The sequence below is a fragment of the Siphateles boraxobius genome, unplaced genomic scaffold, assembly GCF_051911475.1.
Source record: "Siphateles boraxobius isolate OS27281-9 unplaced genomic scaffold, OSU_SipBor_1 12, whole genome shotgun sequence".
Lineage (NCBI taxonomy): Eukaryota > Metazoa > Chordata > Actinopteri > Cypriniformes > Leuciscidae > Siphateles > Siphateles boraxobius.
Window position 1 is genome coordinate 26,693,379 of NW_027508722.1, and position 16,703 is coordinate 26,710,081.

At 39.2% G+C, this 16,703-nt stretch overlaps 2 protein-coding genes and 1 long non-coding RNA gene across 3 annotated transcripts in view; 2 read left to right on the forward strand and 1 right to left on the reverse strand.

Moving 5' to 3' along the window:
* Positions 1-520: 520 nt before the first annotated feature.
* Positions 521-5,371, forward strand: LOC143714154 (desmin). The gene is made up of 11 exons (XM_077205194.1): positions 521-812; positions 1,773-1,926; positions 2,481-2,630; positions 2,902-3,021; positions 3,118-3,213; positions 3,288-3,422; positions 3,603-3,713; positions 3,850-3,960; positions 4,045-4,169; positions 4,325-4,789; positions 5,172-5,371. The coding sequence occupies exons 1-11, from the start codon at positions 589-591 to the stop codon at positions 5,257-5,259; spliced, it is 1,779 nt and encodes a 592-aa protein (XP_077061309.1). The 5' UTR covers positions 521-588; the 3' UTR covers positions 5,260-5,371.
* Positions 4,521-16,703, reverse strand: part of LOC143714161 (uncharacterized) — a 50,912-nt gene continuing 38,729 nt past the window's right edge. The window contains exon 3 of the long non-coding RNA XR_013195411.1: positions 4,521-4,752. This is a non-coding gene — a long non-coding RNA (uncharacterized LOC143714161). The remainder of the gene's footprint in view (positions 4,753-16,703) is intronic.
* prdm13 (PR domain containing 13) lies at positions 10,714-16,174 on the forward strand. The gene is made up of 4 exons (XM_077205180.1): positions 10,714-11,060; positions 12,563-12,694; positions 12,780-12,900; positions 14,324-16,174. Exons 1-4 carry the CDS (start codon positions 10,920-10,922, stop codon positions 15,763-15,765), a joined length of 1,836 nt encoding a protein of 611 aa, XP_077061295.1. The 5' UTR covers positions 10,714-10,919; the 3' UTR covers positions 15,766-16,174.

A 16,703-nucleotide genomic window follows, 5' to 3' on the forward strand; every position in this document is an offset into this window, starting at 1 on the left:
TTGTGTAATGAAGAAAATGTTACAGTAGAATTCGGCTGATACTCTATCTGCACCTTTTTTAAGGGAAAATAATTATTTTAGGTTCTTTAGATTATGATTAAAAAGACTGTGAGGACTTCCCACTTAAATCCTTTAGTCATCTCAAGCGTGAATCTCAGACAGGCCATAGAAAAACACTGGGGTTCGTTTCCCTTCGCATTTCTCATTTTTACACATACTTCCATGTAAATAGTGACCAGATTAATGTCATCTCTCACATATCAGTATCCGTTTGCGCACATTGACCCTGTGACACTATTTCTTGCTCTGTCTAGAAGCATGTGTAATTAAAATCCCTACATATCAAAGGACATCAACATCACGACTGCCTCTTAATTTAACCCTCCATTCAACACCTCTCAAGACCCTGACAGATGTTTGAGTGACGGGCCCATTTCTTGATGGTGCAGAGGCTCAACATTCCCAAAGCACTGACTCATGTTTATAGCTGAGTATAAAATGCCTGGACCTCTGGGAGTGTGGATTTGTGAACAGAGCTTGCAAAAGGAAGATCAACAAAGTAAGGCCTTAAAGTTTAGCCACTGATCAATGATGAGTCGCAGCCCAGAAAGGATCTCATCCTATCGCCGGCATTTCGAGGACACCAGCACCTCCTCTTACCAGGTGAGGGTCAGCAGCCCTTCTCCCGTCAGACGGGATGTGGGGAGGTGCCGTTCAGCCAGCTACTCCCGTAACGCCACCGCTGTGAGAAGCAGTATGGCAGTGGGACGGAGGACCATCTCATCCTCACGCAGCCAGCCCCTCATGACTGGGTAAGCATCGCACATGAAGCAAAGGAGCAATACTGAACATCATCATATGCACTACACTTAATGCAATTTGTTAAACCAATTGAGGAAAATAAATTTTTTATCTGCCTAGCAATGGAATTAATGATTTCTGTTATTTATAGGAGGTGCACAGTGTAACTTACAAATGTACATGTGTAAGTTAAATATTTGCTCTCACATATAACATTAATTCACACAAGTACTCTGTGTCTGTCTGTCTGTCTGTCTGTGTGTGTGTGTGTGTGTGTGTGTGTGTGTGTGTGTGTGTGTGTGTGTGTGTGTGTGTGTGTGTGTGTGTGTGTGTGTGTGTGTGTGTGTGTGTGTGTGTGTATTCCATTAACGTTTTTGTATATAGTGTTTTGTATATCATTTTTGTATATTCCTTGTGGCAAATATTTAATAAAATATCAAATTAATAATACAATTACTTTAAATATTTGTGAAACTATATACATGCTTAAAACTCAATTTTCCATTATAGAGTTGTTATTTGTATCCCCATGTTTTCTCTTATTTATATTTTGTCTTATAATAATGATTATTTATACAGATTATAGGCTATATGAGTTAATATATTTGTAATCAACCTCAATACAAAACTAACATAAAAACTGTGTTGCTTGCAAATATAGGTGGCTTTAATATTTTTACTTTACTTTTTTGAGTTTCGTATTTAATTAGCCTACTATTGACTGGTGGCAAATAATTGCTTTGTTAGAACACACTTTCTTTTTCATTTGACTTATTGATCCGTTTCAAATCACACAAAGCCTCTAGCTCTAGGAGACTCGAGCGCTCTGTGTGACCGTGACCTAATAAACCCAAAGTGACAAATAAATGAGTCTTCACAATATCAGTAACACGCAACCTTGCATTCACTTACAGTTGGTCTCGGTGTTGTACCTTGAAATTCAAGTTATGCTAAATCTGAATTGATTGCAGTGTCGGAATGGGAGCCATCTGTCTCAGTGGAGGGGGTCCAGGGTTCGATCTCGACCAGGCTGCTGCAGAAAACCGTGAATTTCTCAGCACACGAACCAGTGAGAAACAAGAAATGATTCTGCTCAACGATCGACTGGCAGCATACATTGAGAAGGCAAGTGCACTTGCACAAAATGAATATGCCCTTGGTGCAATTTGAAACACTATGCTATTAAATCACACACACAAGCTTTGGCAGCACTTTTGTCCACTCTTAAAAACATATCGTTCCATTCAGTGAACTTCTTAATATATATATTTGTTCTTAACACGAAGAACATTTGTATGATCTAAAGAACATTTTTCCACTATGATCACAAATAACCTTTTGTGGAATAAAAAGATTCCATGGATGTGTAGCTAGCTATCAGTTAGCCTATGTCACATTATTTATAACACAATGAGCTACTATAATTGATAGCCTAACAAATATGGTATTTATTTTACATTATTTAACATTGCTCTTGGAGACGAGCCTCATTTTTAGAGCCATCTTTGACAGCATTTGTCTGATTTGGCCACGGTTGAATGCGTTGCGCTCACTGGCAGTGTGGAAATGCCACTGCTGGCTCACGAGATAAAGCGCATTATTCGCACTTCTGTGGGCATACAGATACAGACAGGACACATAACACGCGTACTGTGATTTCTTATTCTGTCGAAACAAAGGTCCGGTCGCTTGAGCAGCAAAACAAATTGTTGGAGACGGAAATCGAGTCCCTGAAGAATCGATTCTTAAAGCCCACCGGCCTCCGCTTGCTGTACGAGGAGCAACTGAGGGAGCTGAAGAGGCTGGCTGACCAGATGACAGTGCAGCGGGTAATCATTTCAACAGATCTTTATAGAATAATAATTAATAAATAAATCAGTTAATTAATATTCAGCTATACAAGTCTATATAGAATTAGCCTATCCATAAAATATTAATAGGATGCATATTTACACAACCCTATTTTAAGACTTCAAAAATGTTGTCCAATGTTGTCTTTGATAAGCAACTCTGGGGCGCTTATTCGCAATGAGGAGAAATAGTCTCTGACTTCGACAAGCCTATGAATTATGATAATAATTTTTCCAATTAATTTTAAAGGACCTTGCTATTGCGGCAAAGGATGCTATGGCGGGTCAGTTGGAGATGATTAAGATTAAATATGAGGAGGCCTTAGAGATGAGGAAGAAAGCAGAGCTTGACATTGAAGCTTTCCGTCCGGTATGATTCCCGTCAAATTGCCTTATAATATTTATCTTTATTAACAAAGAAATGTGATAGAATGAGATCTCTTACGAACATCTTTTATATTCTCAGGACGTGGACGCCGCCACCTCCGCGCGCATTGCTCTGGAGAAGCAGCTAGAAAACCTGGAAGTTGAAATAGAATTCCTTCAGAGAGTGCACAAACAGGTAATTAAATAACAAAAATAAATATACTTGCATTTGATAAATAAAGTCGAATATTTCAAACCGCACGTTTGCAGGAAATCGACGAGCTTCTGAAACAGATATACACAGCTCACGCCACAGCATTAGACGTCTACAGTCTCCCCGACCTCTCAAGCGCTCTCAAGCAGATCCAACACCAGTATGATGACATTGCAGCTAAGAACTTACAGGTGGGTATTTTTAAATGACAAATATTGTTTTAAATGTTTGGTATTGAGGAGGCTGATGAGCATTGAACACACTGTCTGTGAGTAGTTTTTATTAAAAGAAAAACACTGCAGTTTAAACAAATGTTACAACAACACTCCTTAGTCTCCATATTAACAAAACTACTTTTCATTTGTCTACAGGAAATGGATTCTTGGTACAAAAATAAATTTGAAGATCTCAACAACAAAACAACAAAACATGTGGACAAGGTGCGAAGCGTGAGAGAGGAAATTGTCACTGCGAAGAAGGATGTAAGTATTAATGATCTTTCTTTAACATGCTTACATTAGGCAATACATCTTTGATTCTTTGTTGATTTTTACTATAACAGTAGTAAAATAACGTCTAAAATTATTACAGTATTCATTGTTCCCTCTTGTTTTTTAGATTCAAAATAAGGAGCGTGACTTGGACCTTTTGAGAACCAAAAATGAGGCTTTGGAAGCACAGATCCGTGAGACTCAGGAAAAGTACAGAAAAGAACTAGAAAAACTCCAGGTGAGACAAATATAATTTGGCCTACATGCAAAATAAAATCGAAGAAAGAAATTCAAGCATAAATTATATAAACACTTCTGACAGGCAAGAATTGAGGCCTTGCAGCTTGAGCTGAAATCCTCCAAACAGAAGATAGCGATGCTCCTGCGTGAATACCAAGATCTGCTCAATGTGAAGATGTCCCTCGAGATTGAAATTACCACATACAGGTAGCTTTTAGCAACTTAAATATTTGATCACATTAAACAGTTTATACCCAAACAAATCACACAACACTTATCTTTCAGAGTAAAACATACCAGAATATAATCATTTCGAAAAGTGCCATTTTCTTCAATTTTTCCTTCTTAATTGTTGTTCACAGGAAACTCATTGAGGGTGAGGACTCTCGTCTGTCTTCCATGGTCCAGAGCATGCAAACCATGTCCCTTATGAGTAGCAGCATGAGTGTTCACAGTGCTGGAGCCACTGGTGTCGCAGGTGCCCTGGGTGCTGATAGAGCGGGTGGAGGTCTTGCTGGAGGTCTAGGTGGTGGTTCTGCCACAGGTCTTGGAGGAGGCATTGGCGGTGGTGTTGGCGGAGGTCTAGGTGGTGGTCCTGCCACAGGTCTTGGAGGAGGCATTGGCGGTGGTGTTGGCGGAGGTCTAGGTGGTGGTCTTGGCACAGGTCTTGGAGGAAGTCTTGGTGGCGGTCCTGCCACAGGTCTTGGAGGAGGCATTGGCGGTGGTGTTGCTGGAGGTCTTGGTGGTGGTCTTGGCACAGGTCTTGGAGGAGGCATTGATCAAGAGCAGGCTGTGGAGATGACAGAGAGGAAGACTGTGCTTATCAGGTAGCATTACAATAAAGCATTCTCTCAGAACTGTGGTTTTGCGCATGTGCTCATTCTGTGGTGTTTAAACTTGGGTTCAATTCTGGCCATGAATCGAATTCCCATCTCACACCCTGTATCCCTTTCCACAGTATTTCATGTCCTCCCTCAAATATCTCTGCACATAAAAGGTACAAATGCAGTCACTGGGACAGCTTTTGTACCTTTTTTTCTGAGAGTGATGGCAAAAAAAAAAAATCTAAGCATTCTATCAATAAACTTAAATAAACAAAGAAAATGTAACAGATACTGCAGAGCTTTGAGAAAATAAAAAGTGTAGAATTAATATTTTCGAGTTTCATTTTAGCCTTTGATGAATGAATTGCATTGTTTTCTCCCACAGAACAGTTAAAACTGAGGATGACATTCTGGAGAGCAACACACAGGAGAAATCTTATTCCATCTCTGGAGCAGCAGATGATGATGAGTAGTGGTGTTTTCTGCTCACCAGTCATGCCTTCAGATGCGTGTGCCTTATTACTCAAAGATCAGCTTGCGTCTTGCATTGCTTGTCCACAAATGGAAATAAAGCTTTGAGCATCATGTCCTTTTGTGGGTTTTATTTCAACATTGTATGTGCATAAAATCCGCTCTTACACAATATCAACAGGTGTAAGATGCGGGGCACCTTATGACTGTTTATGATGACGAAGGAATAGACAGGAAAACTTCTTAAGGGAGTGTGATTGTGTCACTCAAGGCTCAGTTTATGACCTTGATTCTTTGGCCAAAGGGGAACCCCAAGCTGTACGGTATACTGCCACAACAAGAATCACACTCACTATGGCCCCATTCTATCTAAATCTGCCCTCTTCGTCTGCATCTGATCCATCCTGATCGGTTCACACTGGAACATGCCAAACACTCAAAACTGTCTAGAAGTGTGAGGTAGATGTGCACTGGAGTATTTAAGCATAAAACTACTGTCGGCAAAAGCAGCATAGTTGACACAATTTATTCAATTAAAAATATGCATTTTTATAGACTTTAAATGAAAAACTGATGATTTGATTCAAAACAACTTTCAGAACACGAGCCTGACCCTGAGCACTGACGAGACAACTTTAAACCACTCTGGAGTCAATAGTCTACTACAGAAAACAAAAGATAAATGCTCACAACAAGCACTAAAACGTGTGAGTGTTGCTAGAACTAATCAATTAAGACAAGGAAATTTAAATATTAAAAGTAGAATCCAGTATCTGACAAGAGAGAGAATAATTCAAAGGCCTCAGTGTCGGATTTGTGTGAATTTTAGTGCATGTACAAAGACTGACTGGAGACAATAGAGACAAGTGGTAATTGGTAACACTTTACAATAAGGTCTCATTTGTTAACATTAGTTATTGCCTTAACTAACATGAACTAACAATGAACAATATATTCTTACAGCACTTTTTTAGTTATAAAACGTTTGATCTTAAAAATGTATTAGTAAATGTTGAGATTAGCTTGAGACTAATAAGTATTGTTCATTGATGTTAACTAATGTTAACAAATGGAATTTATTTTATAAATATAATCATATTACTATCAAATACATTACACTAATTTATCATTTTAAAATTCACACATAAACACAACATGTATTATCGTGTAGCTCAAATACACAAACACAATGTAATTAACCTCACTGTTGACTTTTTGTTTTGCATTGTAAATGGGGATTTAAAGTCATGTGATTATTTAGCAGATTTGGGAGAATCACAGGCCCACTGGGATTACAATACTAATTTAATCCAAAGCAAAAGGGATTATACCGGATTAAAATACATTAAAACAGTAATTTAGTCGTTTGTCTAAACAGGATAGTTCGGTGTGACAGCAGTTTTGTGTCATTTGTAGTACTGGGGAAAAAACAATGACAAAATGTATTTGTTTTATTGTTAGGCTATTATTACAATTATTATACTGTAGCCTATATCAGCCTTTTTTTATTTTTATTGACAGCACTGGAAAAATCCAGGGTCTTGAACATATCGGGTTAATCAATACCCCTTCATTACTTAACTATACGGTCATCATTTCCACAAGCTCATCCCACCCGAAACGGAGGCGCAATTAACGGCCAGTACTTGCCTTGCATTGTTTCCCCGCAGAAATGCACTGGACATTATGAAAAACCCAGAAATGTCAATCCTGTCCATTAATGAGGTTTCTACAGACAGTCTTCAGTGATGGTCGCTGATTCACATCATTAGTATGAATTTTGCCAGTCATGTAAAATGCATTCCGAGCTATAGGCATTGTAAAGTCGGTGATATGCATTTCGGCATGATAAAAATGAACTGCCTCATGCATTGCCTGCATGCGTGCATTATCAATATAATTAGCTGCGTTTACGTGAGTGGTTAGTGACCTTTCAAAGACGGGAGCTATCCAGGGTCCTGCCAGGCCACATGAACACTGAGTGCTGCTGAAAAATGATTTAAATATGGTCATTACAGCTTATTAGAATCAATGCTAAGAAGCAATTGCTTTCCTTTAAAGACGATTTATTAATTTAAACATATTTCCATTTATTTTTGTCGAGAGAGGGGAAAAAAAAGAAATGTGATTTCTCATCCAAAATGGTGAAACAGTATTTTTCTATGTTAAATAAACCTTAGGCCTCATACAGGACTAAAAAATCCTCACAAATTATATCCAGAACCACATATGAAAAAACCTGAAGATTATTTTAGAATAGTTTATTTTTCGGATCATCAGAAAATGTCATGCAGACACACAAATTATTCACAATGTTTTCAATCCATGACTGAATTGAAAGAATCTCGTCAATGGAATAACTAATGATCTGTCTGTACATTGCATCACACAAAACTCCCTCAGTCTTTTTTTCCCAGCGTCCACTTAAATGATCTGAGGATTAAAAGGGGGCAAAAGTTGGTGCTCTCTAAAACCTGAGAAATCCTGTCACTTTTTGCATATGGTTTTAGTGCTTTAATCCCAATTAGGCCCGGCTGACACACAGAACTATTCACTGCAAACCTCCCCTGAATACATTTGCCTAAAAATGAACTTCACAAATAGAGCTCGGGGTAAAAACGTTCAACAGCAGAAAGAATCGGATAGACTGAAGGTTCATTCTTACGCGCTCGAGTGAAAAAGGGTATGAATTTATAAGGTACACCGAAACATTTCAATTCAGACAAGTTTACACCCCATTATGCGAGGCCTTTCAACTGGGACAAGAGAGGTAAAGTTGGGGAAATTCGGTTCAAAAGGCAGAGCTAACTTTGTTCAGGCTTTGAATACTGAAACGAAACAGCCCCCTTTCTTTTGAAAGCATTTAGAAATGGGAGCACGCATGAACAGAGTCAAATCAGGAGCCACTTATCTCGCCACTTTCTAATGCGACTTTGAATATTAGTCTGGGTTAAAATCCCAATCATGTCATCTGGTGGGACTCCCATACAAGCATAATTACTATTCAATCGCGTCACTAATGTCCCACCCGCATCCCCTATCTGCGACGCAGCTGGTCCGCCCTTTGTGAGGCTTGCACTTTCCCGCAACAAGAGCGAGTAGGTTAAGCGCGTAAAAACAGGCATGTAAAATTAATATATTTGTAGCCAAACATATTTTCGTTCATGTTAAATAAATAAATTAGTAATCGAAACATATTTTTAAATGTTCTTACCTGTGTTTCTTGCAGCATATTAGCTAAATTATAGCTATTATGTTATTAAGCCATGGAATGTTGACGTAAACAACTAAAGTAAAAAGAAATGCAGCAAATGATTTGTATACAAAACGTTTTCCTTATTTGCACTGAGAATGAAAGAAAAACGATGAGAAAAGAAAGAGCCTATAAAAGGAGTTTGTATGGCAGAGCGTTTATGGTCGGCGTAAAAAAATGTTTTCTATAGAGCTCGGGCATTGTGCATCGTTCAGATAGAGTGGTGAACCCTTGGCACTCAAGCCCAGTTTGGACGCATGAATGAAACCCCTGGTGGGACACTGCAGTTCTTCACACAGTCGCTGTTACCCTACATTCATGCTTCATTATTTGTGAACCTGTTAAATCAAATCCCACATTTAGCTCGAATTGTAACGCTGAGACCATGCGAAAATGCTTTCAACCACTTGACCAACACTTTCTCCGAATCTCACAATCCGACGCGTAAAAAATGTTCTGGAATGCTCTGTTTGGGTCCACAATATTGTTCCGAAATAAAGCTGATGCCGTGTAATTAATGTGCCATTTAAAAAACAGGGGACAATGCGAGCGTTCAAGCTATTTGATTTCATTTAATTTTCCATCCCATTTGCTCTGAACACTGCTTTAGCTTCCAAAATTCCTGCTCCAATGAGCGCTTTGGGATGACTTTCACCCTTTGCTTTTCCCGGTAATAGGACAGAAAAGAAAACGTCCCCGTTTCCGCCTTTGTGCACAATTTATTAGTTGGAGAACTTCGACTTTAAAGACACAAGACGAGAATGAGAATGGGCCCGGCTGGTGTGAGAGCTGTAGAGGCCGGACCCGCTGTTGCAGAGCGGATGGGAACCAGTCACAAATGGCAACATTAATAAATAACGCAGCGCACAGCCGGCCTTTGCATGCGCCTATTCAAAAATTGTTCGCGTGTCGTTCACGCTCTTTGACTCATTAAGGAGCCCAAAGAGAAAACTCTAGAAAGGAGCAGTGGGGTACCTTTTCCTGAAGAAAGAAATCCCACCTCTGCTTCTCCAATTACAGCGTAGTGTCATCGCAGAGTCGCCAGGGCAGAGGTTAGCGGGACATGTTCATGGCTTGAATTTATCGCCCACAAATTCTTGTTTCTTTCCTTCGGCCTCTGTTCAGTCATTGAGGGCCACGATCAAAGAGGTCAAATGAAGTTTTAAAACCAGTGGTCACTTCAAATGACACCCAATGCTCCAGCATGAGTGAAATCAGAGTGGCATGTGTCCTCTTCTTGACACATGTCTATATGATAACATAAAACACTAAATTGTTATTTAACATGATGTTTGAACCCTTTGTAACTTTGTATTCACAGAGCAATGCCTTATAATTGTTACATGGGCAAGTGTATTAATTCGTAGAAGCTAAAATTATCACTTTTCCCTGAATGTTGGGTGAATAAAATGAACTTAGAAAGTACTATTGCTTTCCCCTTGAAACAAGTAAAAGCTGCTAAAAGATTAAAAGTTCGCAAGCAGAAACTATTGTCTTGCACTGGATTTTCTGTTTTGTCGAGTGGTTTTGTCCTGCGTCTTTTGATAAAATCTTTTTTCCCCTCTCCATTAGTTCTAGAGCCCTGCAGGGCGCTTCATCAAAATTGAGTGCGACCATCCTGATACGTGACCTGTTGTCAAAAAGTGTGAAATGATAAGGTGGTGGTTATTTTGAAAGCGGCTCTTATTTTTTTGGCTGGTTCTCCCGTTGAGTACCTGCCCGGTCCCAGCACGGCACACGCCGGGAGTCAATAGAAGTTAACAAGTCTCCCAAACATTCCTGCTCCTTTTGTTGAAACGGCAACAGACAATGCAGCCAGGGAGAGAATAAAGAGCTTTGAAGTACATAAAACCTAAAAGGATGCAGCCAAGTAGATTTAAAGTAGTCACTGATTTCCAAAAACTGGTTTGTATAGGAACAATAAAAGGGGAGAGAATTTATGGAGAAATTATACAGTGGATTTGTCACTTAAAATATCGGAACTGTCTGATGGACAAAGCCACATGCTGAGGATTAATGGTTGCGCCAGACCTTTGATACTGCACTCTCTTTTCTCTGCCCTTGACAAATTGGATTTTGGGGATGGGAAGGTCGCTGGGGCCTATTGTCTCTTGACCGTTTGGAGCGGTTCATTATGCGTGAGGGTGAGGGAAAGTCTCCATGTGACTATTTCGGGGGTTCTACAGCTGCTAAAAGAGCGCAACTCTCTCATAGCGCGCTGCTCGCCCTTGCGCATTAATGTGCCGAGGGGAACCTGACTGCGCCATAAGAAAAGCCGGATCACACACGCCACCGCGTCACTTGGCGGGCGGATATTAGTCCGTCCTCATCTCAGACTTACTGCTCATCTCAATCAGTGGCTGCTTGATCGTCTTGGTTCGGATAGCTCAGCCCCACGCAGAGCCAGCCATGCAAGCGACTCGGACACCCACTATCAGTGTGTTCGCCGACTGCAGCATCCCAGCCGGGCTTCGGATAGGTCCGGTCCCGGGCATCTTCAAACTCGGGAAGTATGTTTCGGACCGCAAGGAACTTGGAGTGAAAAAGAAGGTTAGTTTGATTCATTTCAAACACGCTCTTTAAGAAAGATTAGAATGATGAACATTTTATTATGATTTTTGAACGTTTTTATAAAATGCACACAAAGAGAAATGTAAATTATGCATTCGGGACATTTTAAACAAAATGTGCGGAATATTGTACAATGTAGAATAGATTATACCTGCAAATATGCCTTTTTAATTTGTATTTTATTCTGCAGCTTTTTAATTTAGTTTATTGAATGACACCTACATATAAGTACAAATAAAATACAATAATAATAATAATAATTAGTATTATTACATTTTGATTATATTGTTACTACTACTACTACTACTACTAATAATAATAATAATAATAATAATAATAATAATAATGCTTTAATCTGAAAAAAGAAACCAAATCAAAGAAAACAAAGTATCTTTTAAAAACAGATTTTTTTATACATTTAGAAGTAATTATTTCTGCAGTTTAAAAAAAAGTTAGTGCACTTTACTTTTCAAAGTCTCGATGTTGACCTGTCACTCTTCATAAAGCATCCTCGTATTAATTGGTTTGTGCTGTCAGGTTAGAAATAATTGAGTTATATTAGCAGGACAACATGTCATTCTTTTACTTAACCGCCTTAATAGGATGACCTGAGTTTCTGGGCGAGATTTCATGCCTTCTACCCTATTACATTTCAAAGGCTTGAGGGCTGGTTTTTCCCACGTACCAATTTATTTCGATATAAAGATAACAGTAAATCAGACAATTAACCGATCAGTATATTACATTTAACTGAAACATTATATTAAATATTAGTATAAAATCACAATATGGCCAAAGTATTTTATTAAAAAAAATGTATAATTAGGCTATATGAAATATATGTGTGTGTGTGTGTGTGTGTGTATATAAAAGTGAAATATTCATAAATCAAATGGGTTTAAAAGGCGTTGCATGTAAACGGCTTTTACTTTCCTAAATAAGTTGTAAATAGACCGGAGCTCTTTCCGCTGTCTGCTTCTGTGATTGATGCGCGTAAATGCAACGCCGCGGGCCATGGGCGATCATCAGGTGCAATCTCCGTGTCAAATGTCACGCTTTAATCTTTAATTTGTTTGAACAGAATGGAAATGCTTTGACACTCTTCAAATTCGTTTCTCATATCAACTCAATTATGTGGCCTGTTTCTTGTAAAATTATCACCATTGTCTAATAGACCGAATAAAACGACATTAACGCGCTTTTGTTTGAAATACCTTGGGGTGATATAATTAAAAATGCGTGGTGAGAAAAGAAAAAGAAAAAGACAACAAAGAATATGATGTATATATAATATACACACATTTTTAGTTAAAAATATTTAAAAAAAAAAATTCAACCGCTTCACAGGAGGCAGATATCATGAGCCAATTATTATAATTCAAATTCACTGAATAGACTATTTTAGCTACCTTTCGTTATGAACCAAGTAAACAATATTATCTTATACAATATGTTATTCATGTTGAAATTTGTATTTGTAGATTCGTCTTGTGAGGGGAGAATTCGTGGATGAGTCTGGCAGTGCAGTTCCAGATTGGATCGGGTTAATACGCGCGGCCAGGAACAGTCAAGAACAGAACCTCGAGGCAGTCTCGGATTTACCTGGAGGACAGGTGAGTAAGGAAAAAATAGGCTATAATGAATTTGATCCTATGTAAATTACAGATTATTTTTAATACTTTTCCTTCTTTTCGAAAGATATTCTACCGTGTGATGAGAGAAATACAGACTGGAGAGGAATTGAGCGTTTGGTATTCCAACGTACTGGCGCAATGGTTTGACATTCCTACGACTGCAACTCCAACTCATGACGAAAAAGGTGAGACGTCCGTCATAATTTCGTTTATTTAGAAATGTGCAATAATTAAATATAATTCTTGAAGTAGAGAATACACCCCAGACCCTTTCACTTTACTAGAATATATTTCAGAAATATAAAGTACCCTACAAGCTTTAGATTTGCGATTTTTTTTAAAAATGAAAATGCATAGCATATATCAAAATACCGAATGAAATTCCGGTAATTTTGCAATTATCAAATAAAGCGGCAGTGTATTACAAAATTAGCCAAAATAAGCCCATTATTATATTATATTAGCCTATATTATATTATATTATAGGCCTATTATATTATAGGCTATATTATATATATTGTTAGAACTAATAGTAAATTAGTTTTGATGCGCTATGAACGAATTTTTAAGCAACACGGCCACCAGCACAATCAAAGGCAAATCCTATTCAAATCCGATTTAATAGGCTTATGTGAGAATGTTGTCAGATTATCCCTGTTTAGTTAGTAAATCGAAAGGTCTGGCGTCTGGGGCAGTAACTCATATTGATTGGTTGAGGATTATTGAGCAGAGTATACACTGCAGGCTATGTATTTGCTGTATATTTACATGATTGATGTTGCTCAGCTACGGTCTGTATTAACTCTCTTAATTAGTTGTATTCACTAATAAAGTCCTGGATGTGCTCTCCTGGGCTGATGCGCGTGTTCAGCGAGGGTTAACAAATGTCATCTAGCCATTAATATTCATGTATTCAAAAGCAAATACATTCAAAAAGGTGCTCTACGGTAAATTAGCTGGCTGCATAATGTATTGTTTGCTAGTGAATGCAAACTTTTATGTGGGATGTATATTGCCCTGATTTAGGACGCTGTACTGTGAGCGCTGCTCTCGGGCCAATACACGGTGCGCTCCTTGACATACGCTTCCTATTCTCCAGCGTCAACAGATGGGCCAGCCTCATTGTCTTATGCGACTCGCGATTTCAAGCAACAGCTGCCGTCAATTCCACGGGAAAGCGCGCAGGGAAAGTGCCTATTGAATGTATTGGTTTGTAAGCGCCAGATTGGGCCTACGCTTGCTCTTTTGATGGTGACAATAAACAACGGGGTTTTGAGAATTACAAAATCATTACATCTATATCATTGACCCCAGACTGCCCAACTGGTGTCATGCCAACGTGACCAAGGCGCGGTGATAAAAAAAAAGTCATGAGTGCAGGCTATCATATTCAGCAAAAGGCCATCTTGTCAACAAGAATCATTTACAGTCGTTCTTGATTAGTTGTAATGGTACTCTGGAGATTAAAACATCTTTGACGCGCTATTTGAGTTTTATTCCAAAAAGAGTCTCCAATGAAATCTAATTGTAAAACATTTTCCTCGTTCAATTTAAGAGTGTTATATCTGAAAATAACGTAATTTAATTGCTTTTTCATTTTTGTTTCAGGCGAGGAGCGCTACATTTGTTGGTACTGCTGGAGAATATTCAAATACCCGAACACCCTGAAAGCTCACGTGCATTTTCATTGTGCGTTGAGCAACGGCAGACGTTTGGTTAGCAACGAGCAAGTGAGAGGCACAGACAGCTTCAACAGATCTCCAAAATCAGGGGACATCCCAAATACCTCGTCCTCTCCACGAATCGGCCACAGCACCTTCATGTCAGACGCATTGAAACCGTTCGCCAATAAAGCGGGACTATCCAAAAAACCCAGCGCAGAGGAGCAGGACAGGGCCCTTGACATGAGCGTGACCTCGGCCAGGAACCCAGGACACATCCTGGGCCTAGGCGGGACATCGTCTGTGCTCAACAGCATGGGTTTCCATCCCGGCGTGCGCTCTGCTTTCAAACCAATGGGACTTTCAAAGATCTCCCCGGCTGAGGTCACGAGAGATGAGCCCAATGGGAAACCAAACAGTATTGGGTTTAGTAAACTGCTGGGAAACATCAAGTCAGCGCGCACCCTAAACGAACCTCTACCAAACGTTCATCCCTCAAAATGCGCGCACACCATGGACAGCACACCTCCCGTGATCCCATGTGCAAACACCATCCGTGGCTTTCCTCTACTGCCACATTTTGAGGAGACTTCAGCTTTCAAGCACGTTGACAACCGCATGCACCCTACCCTGTCGCCCTCGCGCTACTCCCAGCTTCCGGCCGGGTTTCACTTCGAGAGGTTCTCCTTGCCACAGTTTGATAGTGGAAAATCCTACAATGGAGACTGCAACATACCCCTCATGCCATTTACGGTTTACAATGGAGAGCTCCTTTATAGCTCCCCATACTACCCTCTGAAATTTCACTTCGGCAACCTGCTGAAATACCCAGACTACTTTGGCGCGCCCGCCCTAAACCCAGATCTAAACGCGATTACGAATATCGACAGGGAGATTGCAATGCACACGCAACAGCTGTCTGAAATCGCAGTAGAGAAGAACCGTTCACGACTGGAGTCTATGCCCGCATCGAACCCAAACTCGGGCAAGCCAAAAAAGGGACATTTGTGTCTTTATTGTGGCAAACTGTACTCTCGAAAATACGGGCTGAAGATTCACATGAGGACTCATACAGGCTACAAACCACTCAAATGTAAAGTGTGTTTTAGGCCTTTTGGCGATCCCAGCAATCTCAACAAACACATCCGACTGCACGCGGAGGGAAACACGCCCTACAGGTGCGAGTTCTGCGGGAAGGTGCTCGTGCGCAGGCGAGATTTGGAGAGGCACGTCAAATCGAGGCATCCTGGTCAAAGCATCAAAAAATCCGACGACAAAGTGGAAGGCATCTTCGAGGACGCCGAGCAAAAAAGCGACAATGACAGCGACGTCGATGTTTGCTTCACAGATGATCAGAGCGACCAGGAATCGAGTAAAAACGATGATTAATGGACCAATTTCTGGACATATTTAAATATACTTTTGCTCTTATGTAGCTAAATTATGCATGTACATAAACTAGTTATGAATTGTTTGTTTATTTTATAAAATTATTGTGAAGAGAAAACCTTACAGACTGCAAATGTTCCCCTAGTAAATTAAATAATTCTGTGAAGGAGGCACTCATGAAGTTAATCTCATAACATGCTTATTGGTATTGAGTAGGCTTCATCTCAGCGCCCTCAATGTAGAGCTGCACTTTATAAAGACGGGATTATGCCACACAAACGATGCGTTTGCGTCATCTTTTCTTTAAAAATGTTCCTGTGCATCTTTTCTTTAAAAATGTCTGACCGTTTCCTTATAGCACAACATTGGAATTACCTGTCAAATCCGCACTTTTTAATTTTATTTTTTATCAACAGCATTTAACTCATTCTGTATAAATGATTTTTGCAGAACAACGGCACCTATCAATAAAAATAAAGTGGTGTTTCAAAGAAATTTTGGTGTTTCTATTCTATTTAGTCGAAAAGCATGTGTCAAACTACAAAAAAGTGAATATTATGAGGCTATTCATTCAGCTGAAGGATGTATCGTTTATTATTATATTATTGTTATTATTATTAATTGATATTTTATTTGACCATATTTTTTAAGAAAAAAATCTGTCCGTTTTTAAATAAAATGGAAAAAGTATAGGTTAAGATTAAATATAAATTAAAATGTGCAAGGTATATTTATAAATGTCACGCTAGACTGCTGCTTACTTTGCTTTATGTGCTGAAACATAAACGTTTGGCTCTAATATTTTTTATCCATAGTATTTAAGAATTCATAAGAGACAATGGGAAAATTACATTTTCCTGGATTTACTGACAGTGCATTGTTCACTTTCTATAGGCAGTCTCACTCAGACATCAGATTAGTTACAGATACTTAGCAGT